Below are 26668 nucleotides of genomic sequence, written 5' to 3' on the forward strand. Positions count from 1 at the left end.
TCGAGAGAGAGATGATGCTATGCGGTGCGCGTGTGTTTATTAATATCCCGCGTGATGGTGTGCGGTTCTTTTAATGAAGAGATAATTTTGAAGAGATATAATTATTCTCTGACACACTCGAAAGGAGTTAAAAAGAAGGGAAAAAGTCGTTCAAAAAAAGATCTGAACAATCAAAAAAGTGGTTTCTTTCGGGTGCCTGCTTCTCTCTCTTTGCTTTCCTTCTCTCTCTCTCTTTGTTTCTCTTCTCTGTTTTGTCCCCTTGACTCAAAATTCTTTTCATCTCTCAAAATCACACGATCCTCGTCACTTTTTTATCTCTCCCTTCTCTTTACGACCAACGCTTTTATCTCTCTTTGTTTCTCTTTACCTAACGACAACGACGTACTTGGACGACAAAGAAGAAGAAGAAGTTAAAGAGAAGAAGATATAATGTCCTCATCCTCTGCCGCTAAAAATGCGATCGTGAGAGGTAATAAGATGATTGCGAACGTCTGCGTGGTGAACGCGGGGCGATTGGATTTCGATGGGAAGTTGAATTTACATTCGCTTTCCCAAGCGCTCGGGCTGTCAAAGTCCTCGGGAGGAGGAGGAGAAGATACTCACAACTTAAACGAGAACAAGAACATAAACACGTTAACCGCGCATCAAGATTCCTCCCCTTCGCCTGATGTCGTCGCCGAACGCTCTGAAGGTCACAATTGCATAGTCACGAAAGAAATAGAAATCGATATCGATTTACTCCCGACTTCGGTGAAGTTAATATGCGAAGCCGGGACTGGTTTTAATAACATCGATATCGAGAAAGCGAAGAAACGAGGGATTCGCGTGACGAACGTGCCGGAATATTCAACCGAGGCGATGTCACATTTAGTCATCACGAGCATATTAAACTCCTCCGCGAGCATGATTAAACAGCAAAAGATGTTGGAGCGGAACGAACGCGCACACTTTACGAACTTTAGCGGCTTGCCGCACTTCGAGTTGGAAGGTAAAAAAGTAGGATTGATTGGCGGGAACGGAACGATCGGGAAACGCGTGTGCGAATTAGCGAAAGCGTTTCGAATGAAACCGTACGTGTATTCGAGGTCGGCAAAAGCGAAAACAGAGTTATACGACGTCTATCAGTCGTTAGAAGAGTTGTTATCCGAATCCGACTTTGTGAGCGTCCACTGCCCACTCAACGACGCCACCCGAGGTATGCTCGATTACGAAAAGTTATCGCTGATGAAACCGACGAGTTATTTAATCAACACCGCTCGCGGGGCGATATGTAACGAGGAAGATTTGATCCAAATATTAAAGGAAAAGAAAATCGCCGGCGCGTGTTTAGACGTCCAAACGAAAGAACCTCCGGACGAGGACTCGTTGCTTTGGAACCCGGGGAACGTCTTCGACGACAACGTCACCTTAACCCCACACATCGGGTGGAAGCGAGTGGAAACCAGGCAAAGATTAATCGATAGCGTCGCGGAAAGGATTAAAGAGTTTGTCGACGGAGAGGATATTTTAAACGTTGTAAATCAATAACAATAATAAGTATATGTATAACGCGGCGCGTTTGTAATACCTTTTATTATCGCATCGTCTCGATCAAACCTATCCGCGAGTCGTACGAGAGAGAGAAAGTGATTCGCAAGGGAAAAAACAACTGTTCGTTTGCTCTTCAAATTGCTTCAAACATGACCGCTCTTTCCTCCTCTTCCTCCTCCTCCATAAACTCCTCCATCCAATCGCTCAAAAAAGACTTTGGTGATACTACTAAGAATAATAACACGAACCAATGGTCGTCGTCGTCCTTCACCAGAGGCGGAGGACTTGGAGACCAACACCAACAACACCTTTGGCGTGTAATCGATTTGCTCGAGAAGATGCGCGAAGAAATCTTCATCCATGAGTATCATTCAAAGAAGTCCGAGAAGAACACGAAGAAGAACAGCAAGATGAAGACGATGGAGTTAAAAATGAAACACTTAATCGCGGTCTCTTCAAAAGTGAACGTGCGATTGAACGCGTGTAAGATTGGTCTGAGCAGAATTGGGAATTCCGTTGGCGTGGAAAGGAAAGTCAAAGACGAAGAAGAAGACGACGACGACGAAGACGAAGAGGAAGAAGAAGCAGTTGGAGGAGGCGTTTCAGTAGGTGATGATTCGACGTTGAACGAGGAAGATGACACAACACGAGGACGACAAAAAGAGGACAGAAAAAACGAACGAAACGAAGCGAAGAAACGAGAACGAAACGAGCTTCTCGCGCGCGCGATTGAGAAAACCGAAAAGCGATGGCTCGGGAACAATCATCGCGGCGACGTGAAATTGACCGGGAACGTGTTTTGGCGTCCGTTGCCACACGTCGTCGGGACGGCTTCGTTTTACCAGGATTCGACGTTAGGGTTAGCGAATGCGGTGAATCCGAACCCGGAAAGGTTTGGACCGTATATTTCGTCCACGGATGATGACGATTCGTCGGGTGACGAAGACGATGAGGATACGACGAGCGAAACGTCGACGTCGGAATCGTCTTCGGTGTCTTCTTCATCAGCCGAAGAGGAGGAAAGCGAGGCCGAAGAGGCCGAAGCGGATTCGTACAGCGACGACGAGGATACCGTTGGCAGAAGAAGTATTGAAGCGCGCAGGCGAAGACGAAGAAGAGAGAAATTGATGCAAAATCAACGAAAAGCAGCAGCGGGAGCGGCAAAGAAGAAGGAAATAAAGGAAGATGAAACCATAGAGGAGATGCGCGAACGGTTCGCCAAGGAAGTGTTGCTCCTCGCGGAATCGACGAAAAAGAAGAAAATGAACGAGAAGAAGAAGACAAAGAAGAAGAAGACAAAGAAGGAGGAGAAAAAGAGCAGCATTTCTTCCGTGAGTTCAGAGGATGATTTATTGAGCGACGGGCTCGGTAGTGATACCGACGCCGACGAACCTGCCTCGATGCTGTTCGGGGAAGGAAGAATACGAACGAGTAGTAGCAGTAGCGATAGCGATAGAAATAGGAGTAGCGAAGAGAAGGAGGACGAAGACGAAGACGAAGAAGACGCGAGTATTTTCGGGAAGAAGCCAAAGCAGAAAAAGAAGAGCGCTAGGGGTGCTCATAAAGAGCCCAACATTTCTCCAAAGAAGAAGAATAAGGAAAAGAAAAAGACGAGAACGGATCGCTTGCGAGGCCTTTTCGGAGACGACGAGGACGACGACGAGGACGGCGATACCGGACACCGCGTAAAAGCCGAGTACGCGGCCTCGCGTTCTTCCAAAGAAGAAGAAGAAGAAGACGGAAAAAAAAGCAAAGACGGGAAGAAGAGCAAAAAGAAAAAAAGGAACGCCAAGGAAAAGAAGAAGAAGAAAGCGCCTTCTTCCGCGCTCTTCGGCTCAAATTCTTCTTCCTCCTCCTCCGGTGGTGGTGGTGACGACGTCTCCTCGTTGTTCAAATGATGACGACGCGATACTCTCGCAGTTGAAGTATTTTTGTGTCATTTTTACATTTTTTTTTCTCTAGAGCTTTTTGCTCTGCACTTTTCGGGCGCACACACAACGTTAGTAGTAGTAGTATTCATACTCACACATGTCGTTTTCGGAGTCGTGTTGTTGCACGCATCGATGCGCTATGACCACCATTAGCACCACCACCGCTTCTTCTTCTTCTTCTTCTCGTGGTCGAGTTTTTCATCGTCGCACGCATCAAAGTCGTCGTCGTCTTTTGAGAACAACAGAAGTCGTGCAAGCGCAAACGTCATCATCCAATGATGCGATGGAAGAAGAAACGTTCGACGTGGTGATAATCGGTTCAGGCATCGGCGGCTTATCCGCTGCCGCGTTACTGGCGAAATACGACTTGAAAGTCTGCTGCGTTGAGTCGCACGAGCACGCCGGAGGTGCCGCGCACGAGTGGAAAAGAGATGGATTTACGTTCGAATCCGGACCGAGTTTATACACCGGTCTCTCTCAGTTTCCCACGAGCAATCCGCTGGGGCAGATATTACACGCGATCGACGAACCGTTGAAATGTATTCGATACAACACGTGGAAAGTGCACTTTCCGGAGGCAACGTTCGTCACGGAAGTAGGAAACGATCAATTCATCGAATGTTTAGAGAAATATTACGACGCCGAAGCAGTCGCGGATTGGCGAAAATTGAAGGAGAAGATGGAACCGTTGGCGCAAGCGAGCGCGGCGTTACCACCCGCCGCGGTGAGAACAGACGCATACGCGGCGTGGACTTTAGCGAGATTTATCCCGGGGTTGTTTCAATCGATGCCGAGTTTGAACGCGATTTTATCGGATTACGAATCGTTTCTGGATAAGAACGACATCAACTCGAAGTTTATTCGAGATTACATGGATTTACTCTGCTTCTTGCTTTCCGGTGGGACGTCCAAAGCGACGATGGGCGCAGAAATTGGGTACATGTTTGCAGACTGGTACGCTCCAAATGCTGCGTTAGAGTTTCCAATCGGTGGATCCGGCGCGCTCGTCGATTGCTTAGTGAGAGGTTTTGAAAAATACGGCGGCGATTTGCGGTTGCGAACTCACTGCGAAGAGATTTTAGTGGAGAAGAAAGACGGAGAAGAAGAAGAAGCGACTGGGATTGTCACGAAAACGAGAGACGGGAAGAAGAAGATCTTAAGAGCGAGAAAAGCGGTGATTTCAAACGCGACGATTTGGGATACCGAGGCGCTTTTGAGAGATTGCGCGGAAGGGAGGCGCCAGAGCGTGCGGGAAGCGTCGTCTACGACTAGAACAACTAAAAGCGGGAAAATAGTCGACGACGACGTCGAATTTTGCCAATCGTTCATGCATTTACACCTCGGCATTGACGCCGCAAATTTACCAGCTGCGGAAACACTGGAAATGCACCACGTGTGGGTCGGTGATTGGGACAAAGGCGTGGACGCGGAGCAAAATCTCGTCTTGGTCTCGATACCGTCGATTAAAGATCCGTCCATGGCGCCGGAAGGCAAACACGTGATTCACGCCTACACTCCCGGGAACGAGCCTTTGGCGCGTTGGAAGAACGTGAAATATAACTCAGAAGAATACAGTAAATTGAAGAAAGAACGAAGCGAAGTGTTATATCAAGCTGTTGCGAAAGCGTTGAATAATATCACCGTCGAGGATTTGAGAAGCCGCGCAGAAATTGAGATGGTTGGTACGCCTGTTACGCACGCGCGCTTTTTACGAAGAGGAAATTCTCAAGGCACGTACGGCGGCACCGGGTGGATAAAGAAAAAAGAATCCGGAGATGACTCCGCGGCCGCGGTTCCCGTGACTTCCGCCAAGAGTAATTTGAAAAATTTATTGTTAGTGGGAGATTCCCGATTCCCTGGCCCGGGTCTTCCAGCTGTCGCTGCGGGCGGTTGGGCGGCTGCCCACGAGCTCGTAGATTTTAGACGACAGTGCGAAGTGCTCGATAAAGTAGTAGCGCGATAAGTCCAATAATGTTCAAATAGTTGTATTTATGCGTAATGTCAAAGTTGTATTTATGTGATGAAATCCCAAGCGTAGACTCGAGAAGTCTTGGTATTCTCTTCTTCCCCGTCTCTTTTCCCTCCTACTTTCATTTTCGCCAAGCTAAATCCTAAACTCTTCACGTTGCTTCTATTCGAGAAATTCTCGTTGACTAATTTTGCGGGCATTCCGCCCGCAGCGACTACGGTTATTCTAGTTCGTCTAGTACTATCCTCCACCATCTCCTCCTCCTCCTCCTCGACATCTTCCGCGAAACCTCCCACACACAACAGAGGATACTTGGACGCGTGCTCGCCCATCATCTCGCTCGCGTTTAAGAACATCGACCCTCTTTGAACATCGAACGCGTCAAACAGAGCTACTCCATTCACGTTACGTTCCTTCATGCGTCCGCAACACGCGACGAACCCGTTCCCAACATCTGCCACCGCGTGCGTCAACGCGAAATCTGTTTGCACATTTAACCTCGGTTTGCTCCTTTCGATCCAATTTTTCGCGTCCGACATCACGAGGTCGCCAAAACGATTACACATCACAACGTTCGGGAACTGCTCGAGTTCGTTTTCCACGGCTGGGTACACGAAAGTTAACGACGTGCACGCCATGTTCTTCCGTCCTGTGCCGTTGTTGTCATCAAACACGCTCGCGTTCTCCCCGACGAGATAAAACTCTCGCGCTTTAGCATCAAAACAGTACATGCGCATGGTCCCGTTTGAATATCCAACCGATAAAATGTGTTTATTTCCCATTGTATCGGTATCAACGCGACTCCGACTCCTGGTCGCGTACGCGTCCATCGCAAACGCGTACGCTATATCGAATTTACCTTGTCCACCACCGCCATCGCCGACATTTTCGTTCAACGAGAATCCAAGCGGCGTGCGAGCAATCTCCTTCAACTCTACCGATGATTCTCCCCCGTTCTTTTCGTTCAAACTCCTCCGCGTAACTTCCACGCCAATCAACTCCGCGTCCGTGGCGATGACTAAATACTCATCCTTTCCGCCTAAAAATTTCAACCCGTACACTTCGTTGTTGTCGTTATCCTTCTCGTCGTCCTTTCCGTCAAAAGCATCTTCGACTAAGTCGTCCTCGTTTGAAATCCCATATTCTGCTCTCTTTCTGTTCGCGTTAAACTTCGCCATCAACCGGTCGCCGTTCTCGCCTTTGCCGCTTTTGCTCTTACCAGAACCAGAGGTAGTCACGACTCGCCAAACGAACACTTCGCCGTTGGACGACCCCGTCGCTAACGCGAACGACGACTTATTCTCGCAGCACTTTTCATCGTCATCATCATCGTCATCGAAAGCGCCGCGCGAAAGGCCAAAAGCGCACTTCAACACGGCGTCGGAGTGTCCTCTCAGGACGCTCAACCCGAACGGTTTCGGTTCCACTTTGACGCTTTGTTCTTCCTCCTCCTCCTCCTCCTCCGAAGAAGCGTGGACGACCCACAATCGCACGCAATCGTCCTCTCCGCTCGTCGCTAAGAATCGTTTTCGTCTCCTTTTCTTCTTCTTCTTCTTCTTCTTTGGTGTCGTCCTCGTCGTTCTCATCTCCGTTAGGGGATTTTGCTGCGCGTGTACTTCTTCTTCTTCTTCATCCTCTTTAAAGTCGTCGAGAAAAGGAGGACTGAAGCTCAGCGAGAACACTCTCCCGTAGTGACCGCCTTCGTTCGTGCCAGCGCTGCTTGTCATCAGACGACGACGACCAAAGAAAGTTGTTGTTGTGAGGGAAATCGTTCGCGAAATCTCTTCATTGGAAACTATGCGTTGTTCGGTGTTACACTCGTCGGCGGCGTCGAGATGTTGTGGCAGCAGTTATGGGAGAAGCGGGAAGAAGATGAGGAGAAGCGCTTTCGTGCGTTTTCATCGTCAGCGCGTGGCGGCATCGTCGTTTGAATCGTCGTCGTCGTCGTCGTCGTCATCATCATCATCTGTTGACGTCGACGGAGCGGCACAAACAACAACAACAACAACAGAAACGATAAAAGAAGAAGAGAGTAAAGGGTTGACCGGGGAAACGCTCCAAAAGCTGAAACGAGATTTGACGGAAGACTTGTCGCACTTATTCGACGATCGCGGGATCGATCCGAAGTTATACGCCGAAAATGTCGTCTTCACGGATCCGCTCTCGAAATACGAAAGTTTCTCGGGGTACAACTTCAACATACAGATGTTGAAAAACGTGTTCAAACCAATATATACGATGCATTCGATCGAAAAGACGAACGATTTTGAAATCACGACGCGATGGACGATGAAGATGTACTTACCTTCGTTTCCGTTCTTGTGGAATCCCGAGCTGACGTTTACCGGGAGATCCATCATGGAGATGGACCAGAGGTTTCCGCACGAGTGCGTGAAACACGTGGACACGTGGGATAGCATCGAGAACCAAACGTATTTGAGTCCAGAAGCCGTGCAGGAAGTTTTAAAGCAGGTGTTTAACTTTGCGAAGACGCCGGAGAATTTGAAGACGCCGAAGTACGTGACGTTGAGGAGGTACCGCGATTTCGAGGTGAGAGAATACGAGAAATTTTTCGTCGCCGAGACGACAGTGAACTCAAACACCGGGAGCGCGAAGATGGAAGATAGCGAAGCTGGGCAGGCTTTTAACCGCTTAGCTGGTTACATTTTTGGTAAGAACGAGCAAAACGAAAAGATGGAGATGACGACGCCGGTGTTTTCGAATAAGAATCAAAAGATGCAGTTTGTCGTGGAAGAGAGTTCGAATTCAATCAAGCCGGTGGACGGTTCGGTGGCGGTGAAAGACCGTGAACGATTTCTCGTCGCCGTGGCGTCCTTCTCCGGCATCGCGAACAAAGAAATCACGGACGAGACTGAAAAAAAGTTGAGAGAAGCCATGAAAAGAGAAGAATCCATAAACGACGGGGTAGAATTCCTCCCTCGCCGAGGCGACGAGTTCGTCGAGTTGGCGCAATACAACGACCCGTTCACGAACCCGTTACAAAGACGCAACGAGGTTCTCATCGCGCTGGAAAATATCAGAGACGACTTTATCGCTTTGGTGTAAAAAATGATGTGAAAGATCATCATCCAAAAGCCAAAGCAACCTGTATTTTGTATAGCAGCAGCACGTGTTATTAAAAACAAAACGCACACGCGAGAAAGAAAGCAAACACCATTTTTCCTCTAGTGTGCGTTGTACCTTTTACTCAATTTTGCTCCTCCTCCCCCCATTTTGTGCATGGGGAGAAAAAATGCATTTTGAACACCTCACAGATACAACCGTCAGAATGCAAAGTAATAACGAAGAAGAAGAAGTTAAACGAATCATCATCATCGCGCAGTAACAGTAGTAGTAGTAGTATTCGTAGCACTTTCTTTCGGCAGAAAAATTTATACGACGTTCGAGACACGCGCGCGAGGATTGACATCTTTTACATCAGGGGAAACATCGTCGTCAAAAGAGCGGTTTGGTTGAGCCGATGATGACGAGGACGACGAGGAGTACTAAAGATGACATCGTCCTCGAAAAACCTTCAAACGACGACGACGAGGAAGAGGAGGAAAACAAAGAGGGCTTACTTCGATTGACCTTCCAAATCTGGCGACACCAGGCGGAAACCGAGAAGCAAACGCAACTGTTACACATCGTTTTGGAGAAGAAACAGATGGAACTGTTGAAATTTTCCTTGCACAGGCGAGCGCTGAGGTACCAACGCGCGTGTTTTACTAGGTGGCGAGAAGAAGTGGAAAGGACGAAAATACAGAATAAACGATTGAAATCGAAAGTGGAAGGGTTACGGCTGAGATATTTGAGAGCGGCGTTCGATCGGTGGAGGAAAGAAAGGATGAGCGGGAAACGGTTGAAGGAACGGTTGGCGCGGGCGACGAGTCGGAGAGCGATGAAGTTGCAACGAGAGATGTTTGAGAGATGGCGGATGGAAGCGAGGGAGAAGAGGAAGGAGAGAGAAGAGAGTAGAGATGTGGAGAGAGAGGTGAAAGAGTTGAACGAGCGGATGGAGGCACTGCAAAAGCAATTTGAGAAAGAGAAAGAGCAATGGAAGGAAGAGGAGACGCGGATAGCGAACGCGCACGAGGCAAAGTTGGAGGAGTTTACGAAAGCGAACGAAAACGAGAAATTGAGAGTGGCGACGGAACGCGCGAGTCGAGACGCGGAGACGAAACAGAAATTTGAAGCGGAGATTGCGCTTTTGAAGTTGAAGGAGGAACAAGGGAGGAAGAGGTACGAAGAGAGAAAGGAGAGGTTGATCGAACGCGCGGTTGGAGCGATGGAGAAGGAAAAGAAGGAGCGGTTAGCGCGGAAATTTTTTACGAAATGGAGAAAACAAACGATGGAAGCGAAACGATGGAAGCGAACGTTGCGGTTTTTATTGCTCAAGAAACGAAGAAGCGTGATTGAGAGCACGTTTCGAGAGTGGAAAGAAGCCACGGAAACGAGTCGAGAGGAACGGGAAAAGGATCGAGCGTTGGAACGCCGTCTGGAAAATCACATTCGAGCGAAACGGTTTCGGATGCAAAAACGAATCTTTGAAGACGTTTTTGTCAGAGAACATGAGAGAGGGAAAAGCAACGAGAGGAAAGCGGCTGCTTTTAGAAACTCGCAGTTGCAAGAGAAAGCGTTCGAACAGATGCGAACGTACGCTAAGCGTTCGAAGATTGTTACCAACTTACAGGCGCGAGCGATATCGCGCATGTCCTCCAAGAAAGTTGCCAAAGCGTTTTATATTTGGCGAAACGAAACCCGAACGCAAGGAGTAGAGAATCCAAGGAAAGCTGAGGTGCATTTTGAAACGAAAGTGAAACCAGAACTGCTAAAGCGAACGTTTTCACAGTGGAAGATGGTTTCGGACGTGGAAAAACGGTTCCGAATGCTCGAAAACGACGCCATGCAAAAATATGATTCGAAAATACTCAAGGAAACGCTTCAGTTTTGGCATAAAAAAACGGTCGCGCGCCGTAAAGCGTTGAGTCAAGAACGTAAGTTAGACCGCGCGATCATGTTTCGCGAACGTTCGAAAATGCGCGAGGTATTCAGAGCGTGGCGAACCTTAGCCGTTTCGGAAAAGAAACGCGACGAAACGTTGGTGAGAACGTTAAAGACGAAAAAGCACTACGAGCGACATTTTGCGCAACCGTTTGCAAATTGGAAAGCACTCACGGAAAAAAGACGGTCGTTTACGTTACGAAGAGAGGAAAAGCATCGTGCTAAAGTTTTACGAGCCGTATTTATGTCTTGGAAACGCTCAGCCGAAGACAGTAGAAATCGATTGGCGCTGACGGAGAAGTTTATCGCGCAGAAATATCGAAAGCAACAGACGCAATTAAGAAGAGACTGCTTATTGGCATGGAACACGCACGTGCAAATGTTGAAGCAAACTAGAATAGAGCAAATGAAACGCGCAGTCGTGGAACGTGCGATTGCGGACGAATCCGAGACGCATTTCGGGACGCCGGAAGGCATCGCCATCGTTCAAGCCGCGAAACGTTTTCAGAGACGAAACTTTCTCGAACGCGTCTCGAGTGTGGTGTTTCAAAGATGGCGCGAGGAAAGCGCGAAGAGAAACGGGGTGCTGTTGGCGCTAAAATCCGCGTTTATTGAAGAAAACGATGCGAGACGATTGCGCGCAGCCTTTCGCGTTTGGAGACAACGCGCGATGGAGATGAAGGCAAAAAGCGCGTGGCAATCCAGCAGAACGCCAGCTATCGCAGCTTCGATGTCTCCACTGAAGAAAAAAACATCAGCAAAGGATGAAAGAAATAGTCCTAAATCAACCGCGAGTTCATGGGATTTCGATGTCGACTTCGAGCAAAACGCAAGAAATTTGAAATTGACGAACACAACATTCAAGTCGATGTCGAGAAAGGCGACTGGCACGTTTTTTGGCGCCGATAACACGAACAATAGGAATGGTCGCGACGAGAATACTAACACAAATAATAGTAGCAGCAGTAGATTTTCAGCTTTAGATCGCTCGTATCGAGAAACCATCGACGCATGCATCGCGCTCGAAGCTAAACTCGAGATGAAAGGGAGTGCGACGAGAACGTCGTCTCAGTACGCCACGCCGAGGAAAGACGCTTCTTCTTCGACGGTACCGACGACGCGCGAATCCAGAGAGTTTAAGCAAAACGCGTTGAAAGAAAAACTGATGGATATTGAAGCGAGCGCGATGGCGTTGCTCGAAAGCGCGAGAGCGACGCGAGTGCGTAGAGAAAAATTACATCAACAACAACAACAAGCGCAGAGCAGTTTTTAATCTACATAGATGAAAAATACCTCGCACACTACATACACATTTTACTACCAGCTGACGTAATCTAAATCGTCATCGTCATCATCTTCATCCTCCTCCTCCTCAATCGTGTTTATGGTATTGTTCATGGAGCGATAGTTATCTTCGTCATCATCTTTGCGAATATTTTTTCCATATTCTTCTTCGTCCTCGTCGACGGTTCGATCGGCTCGACCAGCGATCAAACCTTCGAGCGCGCCGCATCGGCGCGACAATCGCACGCTCGCAATCGCGCGCGTGAGAAAAGAAACGCGAATGTCAGCGACGTCCTTCACAACGTTGAATGCAAATACTTCCCGCCTTTTTTCCTCGTATGACGCTGCATCGTTTTCGTCGTTGACATCGTCGTACTCGGTTTCTAACAGCATGGTTTTCTTGCGTTCGATGCACTCGCGCAACGTCGCTCTCGCATCTCGCAACGAGCGCTCCAATCGAAGATTGGCCGCATCGGCTCGCTTTCTAAACTTCACTTTACTTTTCTCCTTCTCCTCTTTATTGTTGTATTCATTATCATCATCGTCATCATCTGAGGATGATACGTCCGAGGAGGAAGAGGAGGAGCCGAATCCACTCGCGAGCCGCGCGGCTCTTCTCTCGGCGTACGCCGCAGCAATTTCGCTATCTTCTATGGATTTCTGCGCTTCTTCGCACAAAAATTTCACCGCAATAGACGCCGTCTCCGCAGTTTGTGCCCGTTTTTCCAACCGAGCGATCATCTTTGCATCTCTTTCGCTTCGCTCCAAAAGTTCCGCAACTTCTCGATCTCGTTTCAATTCGTTCATTTTCACCGTTTCCATAAACTCTTCTTCGCGTCTTCCGCTTTCCTCTCGAATCAGCTCAATTTCTGCATCTCGGGATGTATCTCTCGTTTTCATCGTTTCCATCAACTCTTCTAATTTTTTTCTCGCCACTCCGGCTTGTTCTCTCAACCTTTCCTTCTCCTCTTTCGCTCTTCTCGCGTCTCGTCTCGCTTTCTCCAATTCGCTTTCCATCTCTCGCATTTTTTTCCTAATCTCCGATTCATCCTCGCTCTTTTCGCCAAGCTTCGATCGCACGTGTTCCATTTCCATGTTATGTTTCATCTGCATCGTTTCCAAGTCCCTGATTTTCTCCTCGCTCATCCGTCGCATCTTCTCCTTGCACGCTTCTTCAATCTTCAGCTCTTTCTCTTTCGCTCGGTTCACCGCGTCCACGCATCGCCTCTCCACTACCTCTATTTCGTTTTCTTTCTTCCTCTCAAAATCTCTCACCGTTCGTTTCAACCGATCTATTTCCTCGCGCATCCCTCTCTCTTTCGTCTTGTTTTCTCGATCTTCCATCTCTCTCGTTCGTTTCGCCTCCTCCATCGCTTCCTTCGTCCGGGAAATTACGTCTCGTTTCGCCCTTTCCAGTTCCAACACATTTGACGCGTACGCTATTCTCTCGTTCTCGAGAGACGATTTGGATTCCTCCAAAGTTTTTCGCAACAAATGGAACGCGTCGTCCGTTGTCTCTTTCTGATTTTGAAGACGATTTTGAGGGTGTTGCTCCGTACCGAAGAACTGGGCACCTGATACACCGTTCTTCTTTTCCTCTCGTTGTAAATCTCTCTCCAGTTTCTTCAAGAATCGCTCGAGAATAGCGTTCGAAGAAGACGCTTCTGCTCTCCTCGTCGCGCTCTCTGCGCGTTCTTCTTTTTCTTTTCCTTCATCGCGAGTTTCGAAAGAAGAATTAAAGCGTTGTTGTTCACGTTCTCGCGTGGTTGCAAAATTCGTCTCGGAAAGCACCCGTTCGTCCCCAACGGTGTGCAACCGCAAGAACGACGAAGATCTCTTCTCCGGCGAGTGCTCTGGTCGGTACATTCGACGACTCGCAAAATCACCACCGCTGCTCTCTGAAACTGCGTTGGTTTTCGTCGGTTCCTCTCTCATTATTGCTCGCGTTTTGTGCGTATTTGCGCGTAAGAAATGGCGAAAAAGGTAAGCGCTTTTCCCCCTTAAAATGCAAGTGAAATGCGTCACACGCACTCGAAGAAAGAGCGCTTTGTTAGTACGCGTTCGAAAACGAGTACCTCTCGCGAAAACGCGCTCGTCCTTGTGTGCGGTGAAACGCCGAAAGCGATTTTCGAAGACACTTTTGGGGGTGCGCGTACTAAAAGAGCGCGCTGTTGAGACGATGAGGATGAAAATGCGCATCTGTCGTCCTGCGCTTCTCGGTTGTCTTCTTTGTCTTCTTCCGTTGTGTTCTCGCGGGCAACAACGAGAAGAAAAACAGAAGCACATTTTGATCGTGTTAACGCACGGGATGGGGGACACGTGCTGTGATCCACTCTCGTTAGGGAAGATTGAACGCGTGATCGAACGCCGATTAAGCGACGCAGACGACGCGTTGAAGACGAAAGTCATCTCAATTAAGTTTGGTCGAAATTCAATGCGCGATTTCATCTCCGGGTTCATCGGAGACGCGTTTTCTCTGGTAAAAGATTTCGGGTGCGCGCAGTTGCGAAACGCGAAAGAAGAGATGATGATGATGCACCGTGACTTTGAGAGCACCGAGAAGAAGAACGACGATAAGGTGGAGACGATACTCCTCGGGTTTTCGCAAGGCGGCGTGTTCGCGAGAGCTATGGTCGAAACGTGCGAAGACGAAGTCAACGCGTTAATCACGTTCGGAGCGCCGCATTCAGGCGTGTGGAAGTTTCCTGGATGCGATAAAACGATGGCAAACGCGCTGTCGCGAAAATGGTGCGAGTATTCGAGAAAGGTGGCGAGTAAAGCGGCGTATAGCGAGATGTTGAAGAGTAAGAGCGTGCAAGCGAGTTATTTTCGAGACGTGAGCGATGCGAAGAGGTTTGAACAGTACGTGCGGTCGGGGAGTTTGTTGAGCGTGATTAACGGTGAAGACGATGGGAGCGACGACGAGGAGAAGAGAGGAGAAGAGAGAAAGAGGAAAACGGGACAAAGGAGAAGAGAAAAAATGTGCAATCTCGACGTGTTCGCGATGTTTTCCTTCGAAAAAGACGAAGTAGTCGTTCCGAGAGATTCAGCCGTGTTTAGCGACGCGCCTTCGGTACCGTTCGAGTACACCGAGGAGAAGTCGTCGGAATTGTTGAACGTGCGAGAGACTAAATTTTACTTGAACGAAGAGGACGGTTTGTGTTTGCGAGAGTTGGACGAAAAGAACAGAATGAAAATTGACGTCGTCCCGGACGCGCATCACATGCAATTCTCGTTGGAATGGTTCACCGAAAATGTCATCGATAAATATATAGTAGCCGCCCCAGAGAAGAGAGAAGAAGAAGTTAAAGAAGAAGAAGAAGAAGAAGACAAAAAAGAAGGAGTAATACATAGTATCAACAGATTTAGTAAATAGAAGAATAGTTTTTTAAAGGTACAACATCGACGGTAACGGTACAGCGCGCAAAAGTAGTTATTATATTTAAAGCATTCCTTCCGGAAGCATCATTGATTTCGGCAACCCATCGCTGGCGAATCTATCCTCCTCTTCCTCGTCCGTCCCGTAATCTAAAATCTCCTCGGAATCGTCTTCGTTCATAAACACTTCCGTCTCCCCCGTCGATTTCTCCCACCCGGCGACCAATCTCAATTTGAACGTGGCTAACTTATACCCAAACTGCCTCAACAACGCGCACTGATCCGAGCTCAACTTCACTCCTCTCTTACAAATAATCTTCTCATTCACGCACTCCACGACCCCTTTATTCAACTTTGTCGGCAAACCGTGTTTCCTCAACATCGCCTCCAACGTGTGCGACATCGGCACGTCGAAGCAATTCTTCACCGGACCTTCCGGACAGACGATCGTTTCCGTCGCAATCTGCCCGACCCGCGCGAAATCTTTCGTCTCTTTCGCCTCCATCGCCTGCATCAAGTCCTCTTTGCTCAAGTTCGTGAACACGATCCCTGTCGTCGTCGTGTTCAAATCAAATTCTTCGTTTTGCCGCCCGCGTTGCTGTTTTTTCGTCTCTTTCTGTTGTTTTTGGCCGCCGCCGCCGCCATCATCATCATCATCATCTTTTCCATCACGATTGTTTACGATGTGTTCGGCGAACGTCTTTAACCCTTCCTCGGATTCTTTCCCGAGTAACGCTGCTCGCATTAACTTGTTCCCGCCGACGAAGAATCTCGACGTGTTTGACACGTCGTCGCGTAAGCTTTTGAACGTTTCGTTCCTCATGTTTTTACATCGGAAGACGAACACGGACGGGTAGGTGTCGACTGCATCGCGGATGGATTCGACTAAAGATTCTTTCCACTTGCGGTCTTTTTTTTTCACCTGGGTTAACGCGACGACTTTGTTACGCTTGGATTTAGGCATTATTATTGCGTGATCGCGATGATACTCGTTTAATTCAGAGAGAGCGAGGGACGATGATGTTTTGCGTGTGTAGTATTAGGGGAGCTTTTTATGCCGTTTTTCCACGCAAAAGCGGTGCGTCGTGGAGTTTTACGTAAAACTTTCCTCTACATGTTGCCGCCGGAAGCGGCGACGACGGCAACTTTGGCATCTCGCAAAGCGTCGACGAGCACGGAGAGCGAATCTAAGTCTAAGTCTAAGCGATGGTGTTGGTGTTCTTCTTCTTCTTCTTCCTCTTCTTTCGATACGCGAAGCGAAAGGCGGAGGCGAGAGGCAGAGGAGACGGACGAGGCGGAGGACGCGTTCAAAGTGAGGGACTCCAGCGACGAGCTCGCTCTCGTCGCGTACGCCGTCCAATCGTACTCCACCAATCTCGGCGTTCCGACTCGAAGACGCCTCTTCCTTCCTTCTCGCGTTTGCGACGAATTCGTCAAAGTCATTGTCTTCTCGAACCATTCTTTCGCCCGAGAACGAAGAATTTTTTTCAATCGTACGCGAGCCTTCTTTTCGTCCTCCTCGTCCTCCTCTTCTTCCTTCTTCGTCGTGAACGCGAAACTGCTTTCAACCACCTTTTCGACGACGGCTTCAAACCAGTCTTCTTCTTCTTCTTCGAGATTGTTTTCCTTCTTCGAAACCATCGACGTCGTCATCTCGACGAGAACTCGTTTCACCACTCGTTCGTTCAACTGTTCCAAAAACCACGCACTCGTTCTTCTCTCCTCCGCGTCGTCGCTCGATGACGTAATAAACGGTTGCAACCGCTCTCGCAGCAGCATAACTCCTTTTCCTCCTCGTTCTTCTTCTTCTTCTTCGTTCTCTTCTTCTTCTTCGTCGTGCGATTCGATGATGATTCTTCTCGCGCGCGTCTTCGTCGTCGTCGTCGTCAAAGCGAATTTTGCGGATGATGATGCAAAGTCGAACATCGCGCGCGAGAGTTCTTTCGGCGCGTTCAGGAGGACAGATTTCAGACGGGAGGAAAATACCACATCGTCCTCCTCCTCCTCTTTCTCGTCGTCCATGTTTGCGTTTAGTACGTTCCAACGTCTTCTCGTTCGTCCATGTTTGCGTTTATCACGTATTCCGTCTGTCTTTGAAAATGAAACAAGTACGAAGGTTTAGGGTTTAAAGTAAACCCTAAACTCGTACTCCCTACGACTCCACATATTTTCCCGCACCAATCTTCTTAAAGTTCCTCTCCGGTGACGCACCACGAAAACCACCCGCGCGTTGAGAAAAGAGCACGCGACGAAACGTTCAAAAACGCGCACGAATACTGCGAACACTACGAGAGCGCTACCAAAATAACAATGGGGGGAAAACAAGGCACGAAGACGCGAACGAAGAAGAAACTCCGGTACGTGCTCACCGGGAACATCGACTGTTGCCCGGAACAACACCACGAAAAAGAAGACGAAGACAACGAGCAACAACAGCAAACGACGACGAAAGAACAAACGAGAAAACGAAGCGACACGTCCGTGTACTCTGTCTTGTTTAACACGTTGCACCCGGAGTGGTACCACGTGTTCGCGGCGTGCGCGGCGAATAGATTGATGCTGTATAAAATCGACGACTTTGTGGTGAAGGAGGATGGAAAGAAGAAGAAGAAGACCAAGGCCAATAATGCCGCTTCTAATGCGAACAATAACGCGACGAATGCTGCTGGTAAAGAAGAATTAGAAACAGATGTAACAGAAGAAGAAGAGTTAGACGAAGAAGAAACGGTCGAACGAACGACGTTGTTGCAATGCTACGTGGACGCGGATCCGAACGAAACGTATTACACGTGTTGCTGGTGTTCGAAGAAGAACGCGTTGGTGCCATACATCGCGTGCGCGGGCGCGAAGGGCGTCGTGAGAGTTTTGAATTGTAAGAAGAAGGATTTTTGCGGCGCGTTGGTCGGGCACGGCGGGGAGATTAACGATTTGAGAGCGCATCCGGCGATGCCGAATATTATCGCGAGCGCGAGTAAAGATTTGTCGGTGCGGTTGTGGAACGTGAGCAACGGGGTGTGCGTGGCTATTTTCGCCGGAGCGAGAGGGCACAGGAACGACGTTTTGTCGGTGGATTTTCATCCGAATTTACACTTTTGTCCGGAAAGCGGGAGAGAGGACGTGGTGGTCATCGCGACTGGCGGGATGGATAACGCGGTGAAAGTCTGGTCGACGAGAGGGAAGAAAGTGAGCCAAGCGATTGAAGATTCAGAGCTTTGGGAGGATGAGATTGTAGAGTTTCCAACCGCGCAGGTTCGGGCGCCAGAGTTTAGCACGTTTCACGCGCACAATCACTTCGTCGATTGCGTGAGATACTTCGGGGAGGTTATATTTTCGAAATCGGTGGAGAATAAAATATTAGCGTGGACGCCGGATTTCTATTTGAATAATAAAAATACGGACGAAGACGCCGCTATGGTGGAAGCGGATGAAAATACGAATAAAAATAACGATAATAGTAACAACAACAGCAAGGACGAAAAAGTAGGGATTCAAAAATACGGCGGCGCCGACGAGAAGTTCAAGCGATCGTTCAGGAAGCTGAAAAGTTTCAACTTGGTCGACGCGGAAAACTGGTGGGTTCGATTTTCCTTGGCGAAAGAGGCGAGCGTTTTGTGTTGCGGAAACACGAAAGGTTTAGTCAGAGTGTGGAAATTTTACGAGAGCGACGACGATAGCGACGCCGACGACGATTTCGATTCTTCGTCTTCTTCTTCCTCCTCCTCCTCCTCTTCCGAAGAAGACGACGAAAAAGTCAAAGTGGAAAAGGATGAGTTTTTCCGCCGACGACATCGACGTAAACGCGAAAAGCCACACCACTACCACACCACCACCACCAACAAAAACGACGACGACGTTCTCGTCGCCGATTTAAAAGGGCTCCCGAAAGAAACCGTCGTCCGTCAAGCCGAGGTTTCCTTCGACGGTAAAATCGTCCTCGCCGGATGCGACGGAGGGTACATCTATCGCTGGGATATAGAGGAGTTTCAAGAAGACTTCTTTGATTAATTTTAATAATAATAATAATACGTGCTGCTGCTCTTTTTAGCTACGCTCAGTACAGCTTCAGATGCGTCGTTCGTATTCGTTCGAAAGAGAGAGATTTGGTTGGTATCATCGCACCACCGCAAAGTTTGTTATTCGTATTAGTTTTTAATAGCAGAGAGAAGTAAAAAAAGGAATAAAAATCGCCAGATCTCAACTATAAATCATCACATTTCATCACATCTTCATCGATACAATAACCGTATAAGAGAGAGAGAGAGAGCAAGTTTAAGCAGAGTATATACACACACACACGCGCGCGCGTATACGTAAGGTGCAAAAGTGGTTTTTGAACGAAGTTAAAGAAGAAGAAGTTAAAGAAGAAAATGGGTGCGAATCACTCGAGTCGAGGACGGGAAAACGACGATCCGAGAGCGAGTCTCCGCGCGCGCGCGAGGCTTCGAAGTGGGTTACGAGGGAGCCATACTACTAATACGAATCAGCAGCAGGAACAAGGACGGACGGAACTTCGATTCGTGCCGGAACCAGCACCACCGCTCTCGATGAATACGACTACCACGACTACGAACGATATCAATAACAACAACGACGGTGTGATTACGAAGAAAACGTCCACCATTCGAAACCACGTGAACGTGAAGAAGAGTTCGGTGCTCATTTCGATGGAGGCGAACGCGATCGAGTTTACGTACGACGCGACGAAGAAATGCGCGGCGTCGTTGTACGTGTGCCAGAAAGGATGGATGGGGATGGGCGCGAGCAAATTTATCGCGGTGGCGCACAGGAAGCCGTGCGAGGCTGGGTTTAGCGAGACGGTTTCCGTCGCGATTGGGAAGGAGGTGAAGTGTTCGCTGCGGAGTTTGACGAATAACGAAGAGACGACGGATGGATTTGCGGTGATTATACGATTAGAGTGCGTCGGGGATCAGGTGGAAACGCAAGAGGAGGCGAATCGGGTGTTGTTTAAAAAAGACGACGAGGAGAGGAAAGAAGAAGAAGAAGGAGAGCAAAAACAACAACAACAACAACACTATTTCGATCCAGTGAAGGCGTTTGAAAGCGTCGACGCGAGTGTTCAAGCGCAAACGACGTTCTGTTCCGTGCCGCAGTCTCTTAGCACAACGGAAGAAAATTTGGTCAAATTACAAGTCGTCAAGCAACACATCTTCGTGAACGGGAGCTCGTACGAGTTGCAAGAGATTTACGGGATCGATAACAACAGTAGCAACAACAACAATAATAACAATAGTTTAGAACAGCAACACAACCTGGACCAGTTTCAGCAGCAGCAACGACAACAGCAGCGGGAGGAAGAGGATGAAATCATGTGCGTCGTTTGTTTGTCGGAACCGAAAGACACGACGGTTTTACCGTGCAGACACATGTGCATGTGCTCGGAGTGCGCGAGAGCTTTGCGATTTCAATCGAACAAGTGCCCCATTTGCCGGAATCCAGTGGAGAGTTTGTTGGAGATTTCCATTTTAACGAATGATTATAATTAGTAGGTACATGAGTGTATAAAATTGGATCTTATTAGTACGTATAACAACTGTAAAGTAATTACTTCATGTGCATGCCAAAGATTTCACCCGCCGAGATGATGTGTGCCAAGGAGCCAAACGCCAAGACATCCACCGCGGTGAACCCAGCCGGATCTCTCGAGCCAACCGCCGGCTTCGCCGCTTCAGTCATGGCGTACGAGGTGGAGCCGCCGTAGTTCTTCTTCACCGTCGGCGCGAACCCGAATCTGCCGGCGAACAACAACGCCGCGGTGTTAAAAACGACGATATTGTTCACGTCCGAGCCTAAAGACCAGTCCGCGCGAGTGACAACGGAGGATTTTCTGTTACTCTTTTGTTGAGTCTTTAATAACAGAGAAATGAAAATGTCAGTATAAATGAGACCGAATTTGAATCCTTTTTTTTGCACGCATAGATCACTCTCATTTTTCCCTTCTTTGATTACGATCGCTTCTTTGTGATGACAAAAAACGACGACACACGATCGAACCAGAAAAAAAGTTGTTCATTCGACGATCATCGAACCAAACTCCTCCTTTTTCTGTTTATGCTGCTTTCTCGTTGAAAAGATGATATTCTTCGAGTCGATATAGAAAAAACGATGGAAGATCAACGACGGAGAAAAAAACCGTATCACCACCCGCAAAATCCTTCCATTTTTTTTTTACTAATAATTCGACTCTTTTCATCGCGCTAAAACTATGTTAAAGTATTACCTTCTTGGTGTGCTTGAACTGCGCTTTCGCGGAGGCGAACTGTGTCGTGGTAGAGGAGACGGCGAACATGATTCTATTTTATAAAAGAGTGTGTGTTTATGAAGAGATTTCAATCACAGACCTTTTTTTTCTCGTTCGTTTCAAAGCGGCTTTTTCAGAGGGAAAGATTCGCTTAGGGTTTCAAAAATACAGAAGAATTCTTATATACTAAATCCGCCGAAAATGGCATCGATATGCTCGATATGCTCGATTGTGCGTTTCCTTCACCTTTGTGTGTTCGCGGGACTAACTCTCTTCCTCTTTTAGAGCTCAGCTTGGTTAGAGCGTGCGCCTAATATTTCTAGGCGACAGATAAATTCTGTTCTCTTGTCAGCGCAAGGGTGAGCTTCACACAAAAGTTGGATATAAAACAAAAAGACTAACTCGCTTCCTTCAGTCATCGGTTCGAGGTTTGTTATATGTGCTTTGTTGTATGATTCGCAAAACTGACGCGTTTCCCCAAAGCCCGGTATTGAGCAACACAACGCTTTTTTTGCCCCGCGGAACAACGCCTACCTCGTTCGGTGCACGCGTGGAAGTATTGACGTGTCGTGTTAATACGTGTTCTATGTTTTTTTTTGTATGTATGTCCGTACGCGTTGGCCCGAGGAAGGTGCTTCGCGTACTATTTGCGCGCGCAGTACAAGTATTATTATTCAAAGAAGTCTAATTCTGATTCTGATTCTGATTCTGATTCTGATTCTGAATATAACTCTCCGTCCTCGTATCGCCAACCGGGTGGGAGAGGACAGTTGTTGTCGAGGAGGTATTGTACACATTCGGGTTGGTTGTTCTCGTGCGCTTCTCGTACCGCTTTTTCGTCCCACGGCGCTTTGGCGGTTTCGTGTAAGTACTTCAAACAGTCTAAGTGGCCGTACTCGGCTGCCCACTCGCACGCAAATACGTGATATTTATCAAACTTACGCTCAACAAGATATTCGAGTATGTGGAGATGACCAGTTAAAGCCGCCCATGAGGCAGTTCTCGAATCCCAAGGCGCTTTGGCTTCTTCGCGTAAGTATTTGAGGCACTCGAGATGACCGTTTTCGGCAGCACTTGCACACGCGCCCTCATCATTAGGGCACTCATTTGCCACGCAATACTTTACCATTTCCAGATTACCTTGATATGCGGCCGCATTAATCGTCCTTGAATCCCAATCACACTTTTTCTCCTCTCGCGCCCACTTGAGCAACTCGAGTTTATTCGTTTGAGCAACTTCCGAGCAGAAATATCTTTCGTCGTCCTTTCTAAACATACCCCACGGATAATGCTCCCACGCAACTTCCAAAGTCGATATCGACGACATCTCTCTCACTTTAAACTTCCTTTTCAAATCACCCGCGCGAGACGATCTCTTAATCAACTTTCTCGTCTCCGTATTCACTCCATACAAGAATTTCACATCAGTTCGATTCAATCTCGGAAGAATGTGTTGGAAACAAATATCGTCGTTATTCACGATCAAATCCCACACATCTCTCTCCCCTCTTCGTCTTTTCTGCGCTCGCGTCGTCACTTTCGACATGACCTTGCGAGAGACAAAAACAGCACTTCTTCTTCTTCTTCTTTGATACTCTACTGATGATTGTTTTTTCCAAGAAGAAAAAAAGTGGCCGTTTTGAATGCCGCATTTTGGAAAAGACAGATCCAACACATGTCACATGCAATAATGCTCACAACGACGAGAAAAAAGAAGAGGAAGAAGAAAAGAACAAACAACTAAATACCGACGATGATGACGATGATGCTCGACGTTTTCGTCCACCGGGTTCAAACTATCTTCCTCCAAATCGCGTTCGTCGCGTTTGCCTCGATCGCCATTTTTTCTTGGCTTTGTCTCGGAGTGTTCGCTATATGCGTTGAAAATTTCAAACCGTTTTTACGCTTTGTTTTCGACGCGTGCGTGAACGGTCTGTGGAGGATGTGGAGACTGGTTTTTGAAAGCGCGGTAACGTCTGTTCGTTTTCTTCTCTTCTTTGGAAGAAGGCGAGAAGAAGAAGTTAAAGAAGAAGAAGAAGAAGACGAAGAAGAAACACCAGAACAACAACAAAAACGAAGCTCTTCTTCCAAAACCGAAAACATACATCTTTTAAAGGCTCCTCTCGAGAAACTTTTGCAAACGCACCCGGAGATATTCTCGTTCCACATATCACCGCATTTGGATAAAAACATCTCCAATTTCGCGGCGTGTTCTCGCGAGTGCTTTGAAGCGTCGATTAAAGCCAAATCGAGACTGCCTACGTTACCGGAGGAGATATCTAACATTCGAACGGTCCAGATGTGCAAACTGGCTCTCGATCGAGGCTTGGACGTGAATAACAGACAGAACATTCACGCTTTAATTCGAGGAAACGGGGCTAATTCACTTAAAAATCCAAACGCAACGATTGCGATAATTCGTCATCTCGTTCGAGAGAGACCGATCGTGAAAGAGAAGATTTTGAAACGCGACCCAGAGTGCGTTCGAAACGCGGCGTATAATCACACCGATAAAGTGGTGAAGTATTTAGTCGAACAGTGTGAGGCAAAATTTGACGAATCCGCGTGTTTGTGGGCATCTTTGTTGGGAAACATCAAAGCGTTGAGGTATTTGAGGGAGGTGAAGAACTGTCCGTGGAATAAAGTCGATTGTATGCGCGCCGCGTACGGGTGCGAAGACGCTTACAAACGAAGAAAGATTTGCGAATGGATCGAGAAACAACCATATAATTCTCGCGTTTGATTTTTGACTCATTCTCTCTCTCTCTCTCTCTCTCTCTATATGTGTGTTTTTTATTTTGTGCCTTTCATTACTTCTTACCTTTCGCTCCGCTCACGTTGAACTTGAAGAAAATCACGTCCCCGTCTTCCACCGTGTACCCTTTCCCTTCCTGTCTATACCTCCCTTTCGCTTTCACCTCTTGCTCTGTACCCATGCTCTTCAAATCGTCAAAACTCATAACTTCGGCGCAAATAAACCCTCTCTCGAAATCGGTGTGAATAGCCCCAGCCGCTTGCGGCGCTTTGTATCCTTTACGAATGCACCACGCTTTCACCTCGTCCGGTCCAGCCGTGAAGAAATAAATCAAATGCACCATCGAAAACGCCGTCTTAATAATCTTCGGCAACGACGTCGTCAACTCGTTCTCTTTCAACCACTTCTCCTTCTCCTCTTCGCCTTCCACGGCTTGCAATTCCGCCTCGACTTCGCCGCAAAACGGAATCAACGACCCGCCGCCGTGCGCTTGGATCCACTCGTGGATTTTCACCAACCATTTATTCTTCTTCCTTTGGAAATCATTTCTGCTCAAATTCACCAAATACATCGCCGGTTTCGACGTCAACAACCCGTACTTGTTCAAATACATCACGTCGTTGGTCGTCCAGTTCTCCATGTTATTCCTCACGTCCTTCCCACTCTCCAAACATTCGATCACTTTGTCAATCGTGCTCATCTCGTTCTCCTTCTCCTTCTTCGCCGCGGGCGCCGTCGGTCTATCTTTATCCAACTTTGCTTTCGCGTTATTCATAAACTCTAAATCTTTCACTCGTAACTCGTTCGTAATAATTTCGATATCCTCCACCGGATCAACGCGATCTTCCACGTGAATCACATCCGCGTCGTCAAACGCTCGCAAACAGTGAATCACCCCATCCGTCGCTTTAATGTGACTCAAAAATGCGTTCCCGAGACCGGCACCATCCGCCGCGCCTTTCACTAAACCCGCGATATCTACCACCTCTAAATACGGCTGCACCACAGATTTAGGTTTGTGCGTGTTCACCAACCAATCGAAGCGTTCGTCCGGGACGTTCACGCGCGTGTTGTTCGGGTCGATGGTGCAAAACGGGAAATTTTCCGCCGGAATCGCGCAGTTCGTCAACGCGTTATACAAGGTCGATTTCCCGACGTTCGGCATGCCGACGATGCCGACTTTCAAGTTGCTCGAAAAACGACCCAACGACCACGGGCCGAGAGGTTCTTCCTCCACTTCTTTCTTCTTTGGCGGCATTTTATTCGGGTTTTTGCGCGTGGTTTTGTGTGACGTTTGATGAGATTTTTAATCCGATCGAAAAGAACAGAAGAGAGCAAACTGAGGGAAACAGGAAAGAGGGCTTCTCAAACAACGACGCGCGACTCGAGGACGCGAGAAAAAACGACATGAACTAAAACTATTTTTTGACTATTACTATTACTACTCTGCAATCTCTCTCTGGCCTTTATCGTCATCGTCTCCCTCCTCCTCCTTAGCGGGGTCGCAAAGGACGGACGGAAACAAATCCTCGAGCGCGTTTGGCAGTTCGAGTAAAATATCCGAACTTTGTAAACTTCGCTTCTGTTTTTCGTAGGCTCTTCGCGCGGCTTCGCGAGTGAGTTTCGAGGCAGAGAAGCAGGCGAGTTTTGAAGATTTACGGAAGTATTGTTCGACTTTTAGATCGTTAGTCATCGTCTCCGGGTCGCGTTCGAGGTCTCCCCTGTATCGGTCGTTCGACCAAGCTAGAAAGACAGCGAGGACTCCGGAGAGTATGTCGCCTTGACCGCCGCATCGCTTCTTGGATCCCGGAACGTTCTCGAATTTCGTTGGACCTTCTTTCAATCCTTTCACTAAATGCACGTATATATCGTCCGCGCCTTTTGCTAAGATGCTAGGGTAGAACGTGTGACAACTTCCTACGTGGCCGTCGCTCGATTCCAAGAAAGCGTCCACGTTGTCCACAGTTTTCCCAGTAGTATCGTTAGGATCGAAACCATACGTATATTCGCGAACATTCGGTGTGAAAACGACGTAACCGTTGACGCCGACAGGAGGGGCTTTTTCCATCGTAAATCTCACAAGCGGTTTAAGCGTTTCGGAAGCGTGTATCATGAACAACGCATCCGCGTCGAATACAACGGGCGCGTTTACGGTTCTCGCTATGCTGAAACATAAACGCGCGAACGACCACGTGTAACTATCCCTCCCTAACCCAGGACCGATAACAATCGCATCCATCCTCGATATCATCTCCCTATTCTCTTTCAAAAACTGATCTTGAAGGTCCTCGAGACTTACTCCCGACTCGCGTGCGTCTCTTTCGTCTTTCAAACACGCGTGCACGATGACATCCGGAGAGTAACTCTTAATCGCCCCTGCTGCTTCTTCGTGACAAAACACGTGCACTAAATCCGCGCCTGCTCTGCACGCCGCCATGGCTGCAAAATACGGCGCGCCTGCGTACTTCCGGTCGCCGCCTACGATCCCGATTTTCTTCCCCGCTTTCCCTTTAGTAGTTCGTTCTGCTCTCGCTTTCCAAATTTGGCACCGCGAATAA

General features: G+C 48.1%; 17 protein-coding genes across 17 annotated transcripts; 9 read left to right on the top strand and 8 right to left on the bottom strand.

Moving 5' to 3' along the window:
- Window positions 1-429: 429 nt before the first annotated feature.
- Bathy06g01260 (glycerate dehydrogenase) lies at window positions 430-1527 on the top strand (the record flags this gene model as incomplete). The annotated part of the gene is made up of 1 exon (XM_007512309.1): window positions 430-1527. One exon carries the CDS (start codon window positions 430-432, stop codon window positions 1525-1527), a length of 1098 nt encoding a protein of 365 aa, XP_007512371.1.
- A 152-nt stretch (window positions 1528-1679) lies between these two features.
- Bathy06g01270 (unnamed protein product) lies at window positions 1680-3428 on the top strand (the record flags this gene model as incomplete). Its single annotated transcript, XM_007512674.1, has 1 exon — window positions 1680-3428. One exon carries the CDS (start codon window positions 1680-1682, stop codon window positions 3426-3428), a length of 1749 nt encoding a protein of 582 aa, XP_007512736.1.
- A 172-nt stretch (window positions 3429-3600) lies between these two features.
- Bathy06g01280 (predicted protein) lies at window positions 3601-5416 on the top strand (the record flags this gene model as incomplete). The annotated part of the gene is made up of 2 exons (XM_007512679.1): window positions 3601-5373; window positions 5414-5416. The coding sequence occupies 2 exons, from the start codon at window positions 3601-3603 to the stop codon at window positions 5414-5416; spliced, it is 1776 nt and encodes a 591-aa protein (XP_007512741.1).
- Window positions 5417-5474: 58 nt separating this feature from the next.
- On the bottom strand, window positions 5475-7157 carry Bathy06g01290 (unknown protein; the record flags this gene model as incomplete). The annotated part of the gene is made up of 1 exon (XM_007512775.1): window positions 5475-7157. The coding sequence occupies one exon, from the start codon at window positions 7155-7157 to the stop codon at window positions 5475-5477; it is 1683 nt and encodes a 560-aa protein (XP_007512837.1).
- A 145-nt stretch (window positions 7158-7302) lies between these two features.
- Window positions 7303-8496, top strand: Bathy06g01300 (predicted protein; the record flags this gene model as incomplete). The annotated part of the gene is made up of 1 exon (XM_007512584.1): window positions 7303-8496. The coding sequence occupies one exon, from the start codon at window positions 7303-7305 to the stop codon at window positions 8494-8496; it is 1194 nt and encodes a 397-aa protein (XP_007512646.1).
- Window positions 8497-8914: 418 nt separating this feature from the next.
- Window positions 8915-11574, top strand: Bathy06g01310 (hypothetical protein PPL_00308; the record flags this gene model as incomplete). Its single annotated transcript, XM_007512560.1, has 2 exons — window positions 8915-11399; window positions 11474-11574. The coding sequence occupies 2 exons, from the start codon at window positions 8915-8917 to the stop codon at window positions 11572-11574; spliced, it is 2586 nt and encodes an 861-aa protein (XP_007512622.1).
- Window positions 11575-11751: 177 nt separating this feature from the next.
- Bathy06g01320 (hypothetical protein) lies at window positions 11752-13584 on the bottom strand (the record flags this gene model as incomplete). Its single annotated transcript, XM_007512566.1, has 1 exon — window positions 11752-13584. One exon carries the CDS (start codon window positions 13582-13584, stop codon window positions 11752-11754), a length of 1833 nt encoding a protein of 610 aa, XP_007512628.1.
- Window positions 13585-13909: 325 nt separating this feature from the next.
- On the top strand, window positions 13910-15094 carry Bathy06g01330 (hypothetical protein PGUG_01454; the record flags this gene model as incomplete). The annotated part of the gene is made up of 1 exon (XM_007512693.1): window positions 13910-15094. The coding sequence occupies one exon, from the start codon at window positions 13910-13912 to the stop codon at window positions 15092-15094; it is 1185 nt and encodes a 394-aa protein (XP_007512755.1).
- A 66-nt stretch (window positions 15095-15160) lies between these two features.
- Bathy06g01340 (predicted protein) lies at window positions 15161-16060 on the bottom strand (the record flags this gene model as incomplete). The annotated part of the gene is made up of 1 exon (XM_007512781.1): window positions 15161-16060. The coding sequence occupies one exon, from the start codon at window positions 16058-16060 to the stop codon at window positions 15161-15163; it is 900 nt and encodes a 299-aa protein (XP_007512843.1).
- A 146-nt stretch (window positions 16061-16206) lies between these two features.
- Bathy06g01350 (unknown protein) lies at window positions 16207-17118 on the bottom strand (the record flags this gene model as incomplete). The annotated part of the gene is made up of 1 exon (XM_007512513.1): window positions 16207-17118. The coding sequence occupies one exon, from the start codon at window positions 17116-17118 to the stop codon at window positions 16207-16209; it is 912 nt and encodes a 303-aa protein (XP_007512575.1).
- A 288-nt stretch (window positions 17119-17406) lies between these two features.
- Window positions 17407-19101, top strand: Bathy06g01360 (fertilization-independent endosperm protein; the record flags this gene model as incomplete). The annotated part of the gene is made up of 1 exon (XM_007512673.1): window positions 17407-19101. One exon carries the CDS (start codon window positions 17407-17409, stop codon window positions 19099-19101), a length of 1695 nt encoding a protein of 564 aa, XP_007512735.1.
- Window positions 19102-19463: 362 nt separating this feature from the next.
- On the top strand, window positions 19464-20600 carry Bathy06g01370 (predicted protein; the record flags this gene model as incomplete). Its single annotated transcript, XM_007512698.1, has 1 exon — window positions 19464-20600. The coding sequence occupies one exon, from the start codon at window positions 19464-19466 to the stop codon at window positions 20598-20600; it is 1137 nt and encodes a 378-aa protein (XP_007512760.1).
- A 58-nt stretch (window positions 20601-20658) lies between these two features.
- Bathy06g01380 (photosystem I subunit X, chloroplast precursor) lies at window positions 20659-21044 on the bottom strand (the record flags this gene model as incomplete). Its single annotated transcript, XM_007512548.1, has 2 exons — window positions 20659-20961; window positions 21003-21044. The coding sequence occupies 2 exons, from the start codon at window positions 21042-21044 to the stop codon at window positions 20659-20661; spliced, it is 345 nt and encodes a 114-aa protein (XP_007512610.1).
- Window positions 21045-22025: 981 nt separating this feature from the next.
- Bathy06g01390 lies at window positions 22026-22901 on the bottom strand (the record flags this gene model as incomplete). The annotated part of the gene is made up of 1 exon (XM_007512295.1): window positions 22026-22901. The coding sequence occupies one exon, from the start codon at window positions 22899-22901 to the stop codon at window positions 22026-22028; it is 876 nt and encodes a 291-aa protein (XP_007512357.1).
- A 210-nt stretch (window positions 22902-23111) lies between these two features.
- Bathy06g01400 (unknown protein) lies at window positions 23112-24098 on the top strand (the record flags this gene model as incomplete). The annotated part of the gene is made up of 1 exon (XM_007512662.1): window positions 23112-24098. The coding sequence occupies one exon, from the start codon at window positions 23112-23114 to the stop codon at window positions 24096-24098; it is 987 nt and encodes a 328-aa protein (XP_007512724.1).
- Window positions 24099-24165: 67 nt separating this feature from the next.
- Window positions 24166-25368, bottom strand: Bathy06g01410 (predicted protein; the record flags this gene model as incomplete). The annotated part of the gene is made up of 1 exon (XM_007512462.1): window positions 24166-25368. The coding sequence occupies one exon, from the start codon at window positions 25366-25368 to the stop codon at window positions 24166-24168; it is 1203 nt and encodes a 400-aa protein (XP_007512524.1).
- A 183-nt stretch (window positions 25369-25551) lies between these two features.
- Bathy06g01420 (conserved hypothetical protein) lies at window positions 25552-26547 on the bottom strand (the record flags this gene model as incomplete). The annotated part of the gene is made up of 1 exon (XM_007512385.1): window positions 25552-26547. The coding sequence occupies one exon, from the start codon at window positions 26545-26547 to the stop codon at window positions 25552-25554; it is 996 nt and encodes a 331-aa protein (XP_007512447.1).
- Between the last annotated feature and the right edge of the window lie 121 nt (window positions 26548-26668).

The sequence above is a fragment of the Bathycoccus prasinos genome (genome assembly GCF_002220235.1).
Source record: "Bathycoccus prasinos genomic : Chromosome_6".
NCBI classification, from domain to species: Eukaryota; Viridiplantae; Chlorophyta; class Mamiellophyceae; order Mamiellales; family Bathycoccaceae; genus Bathycoccus; species Bathycoccus prasinos.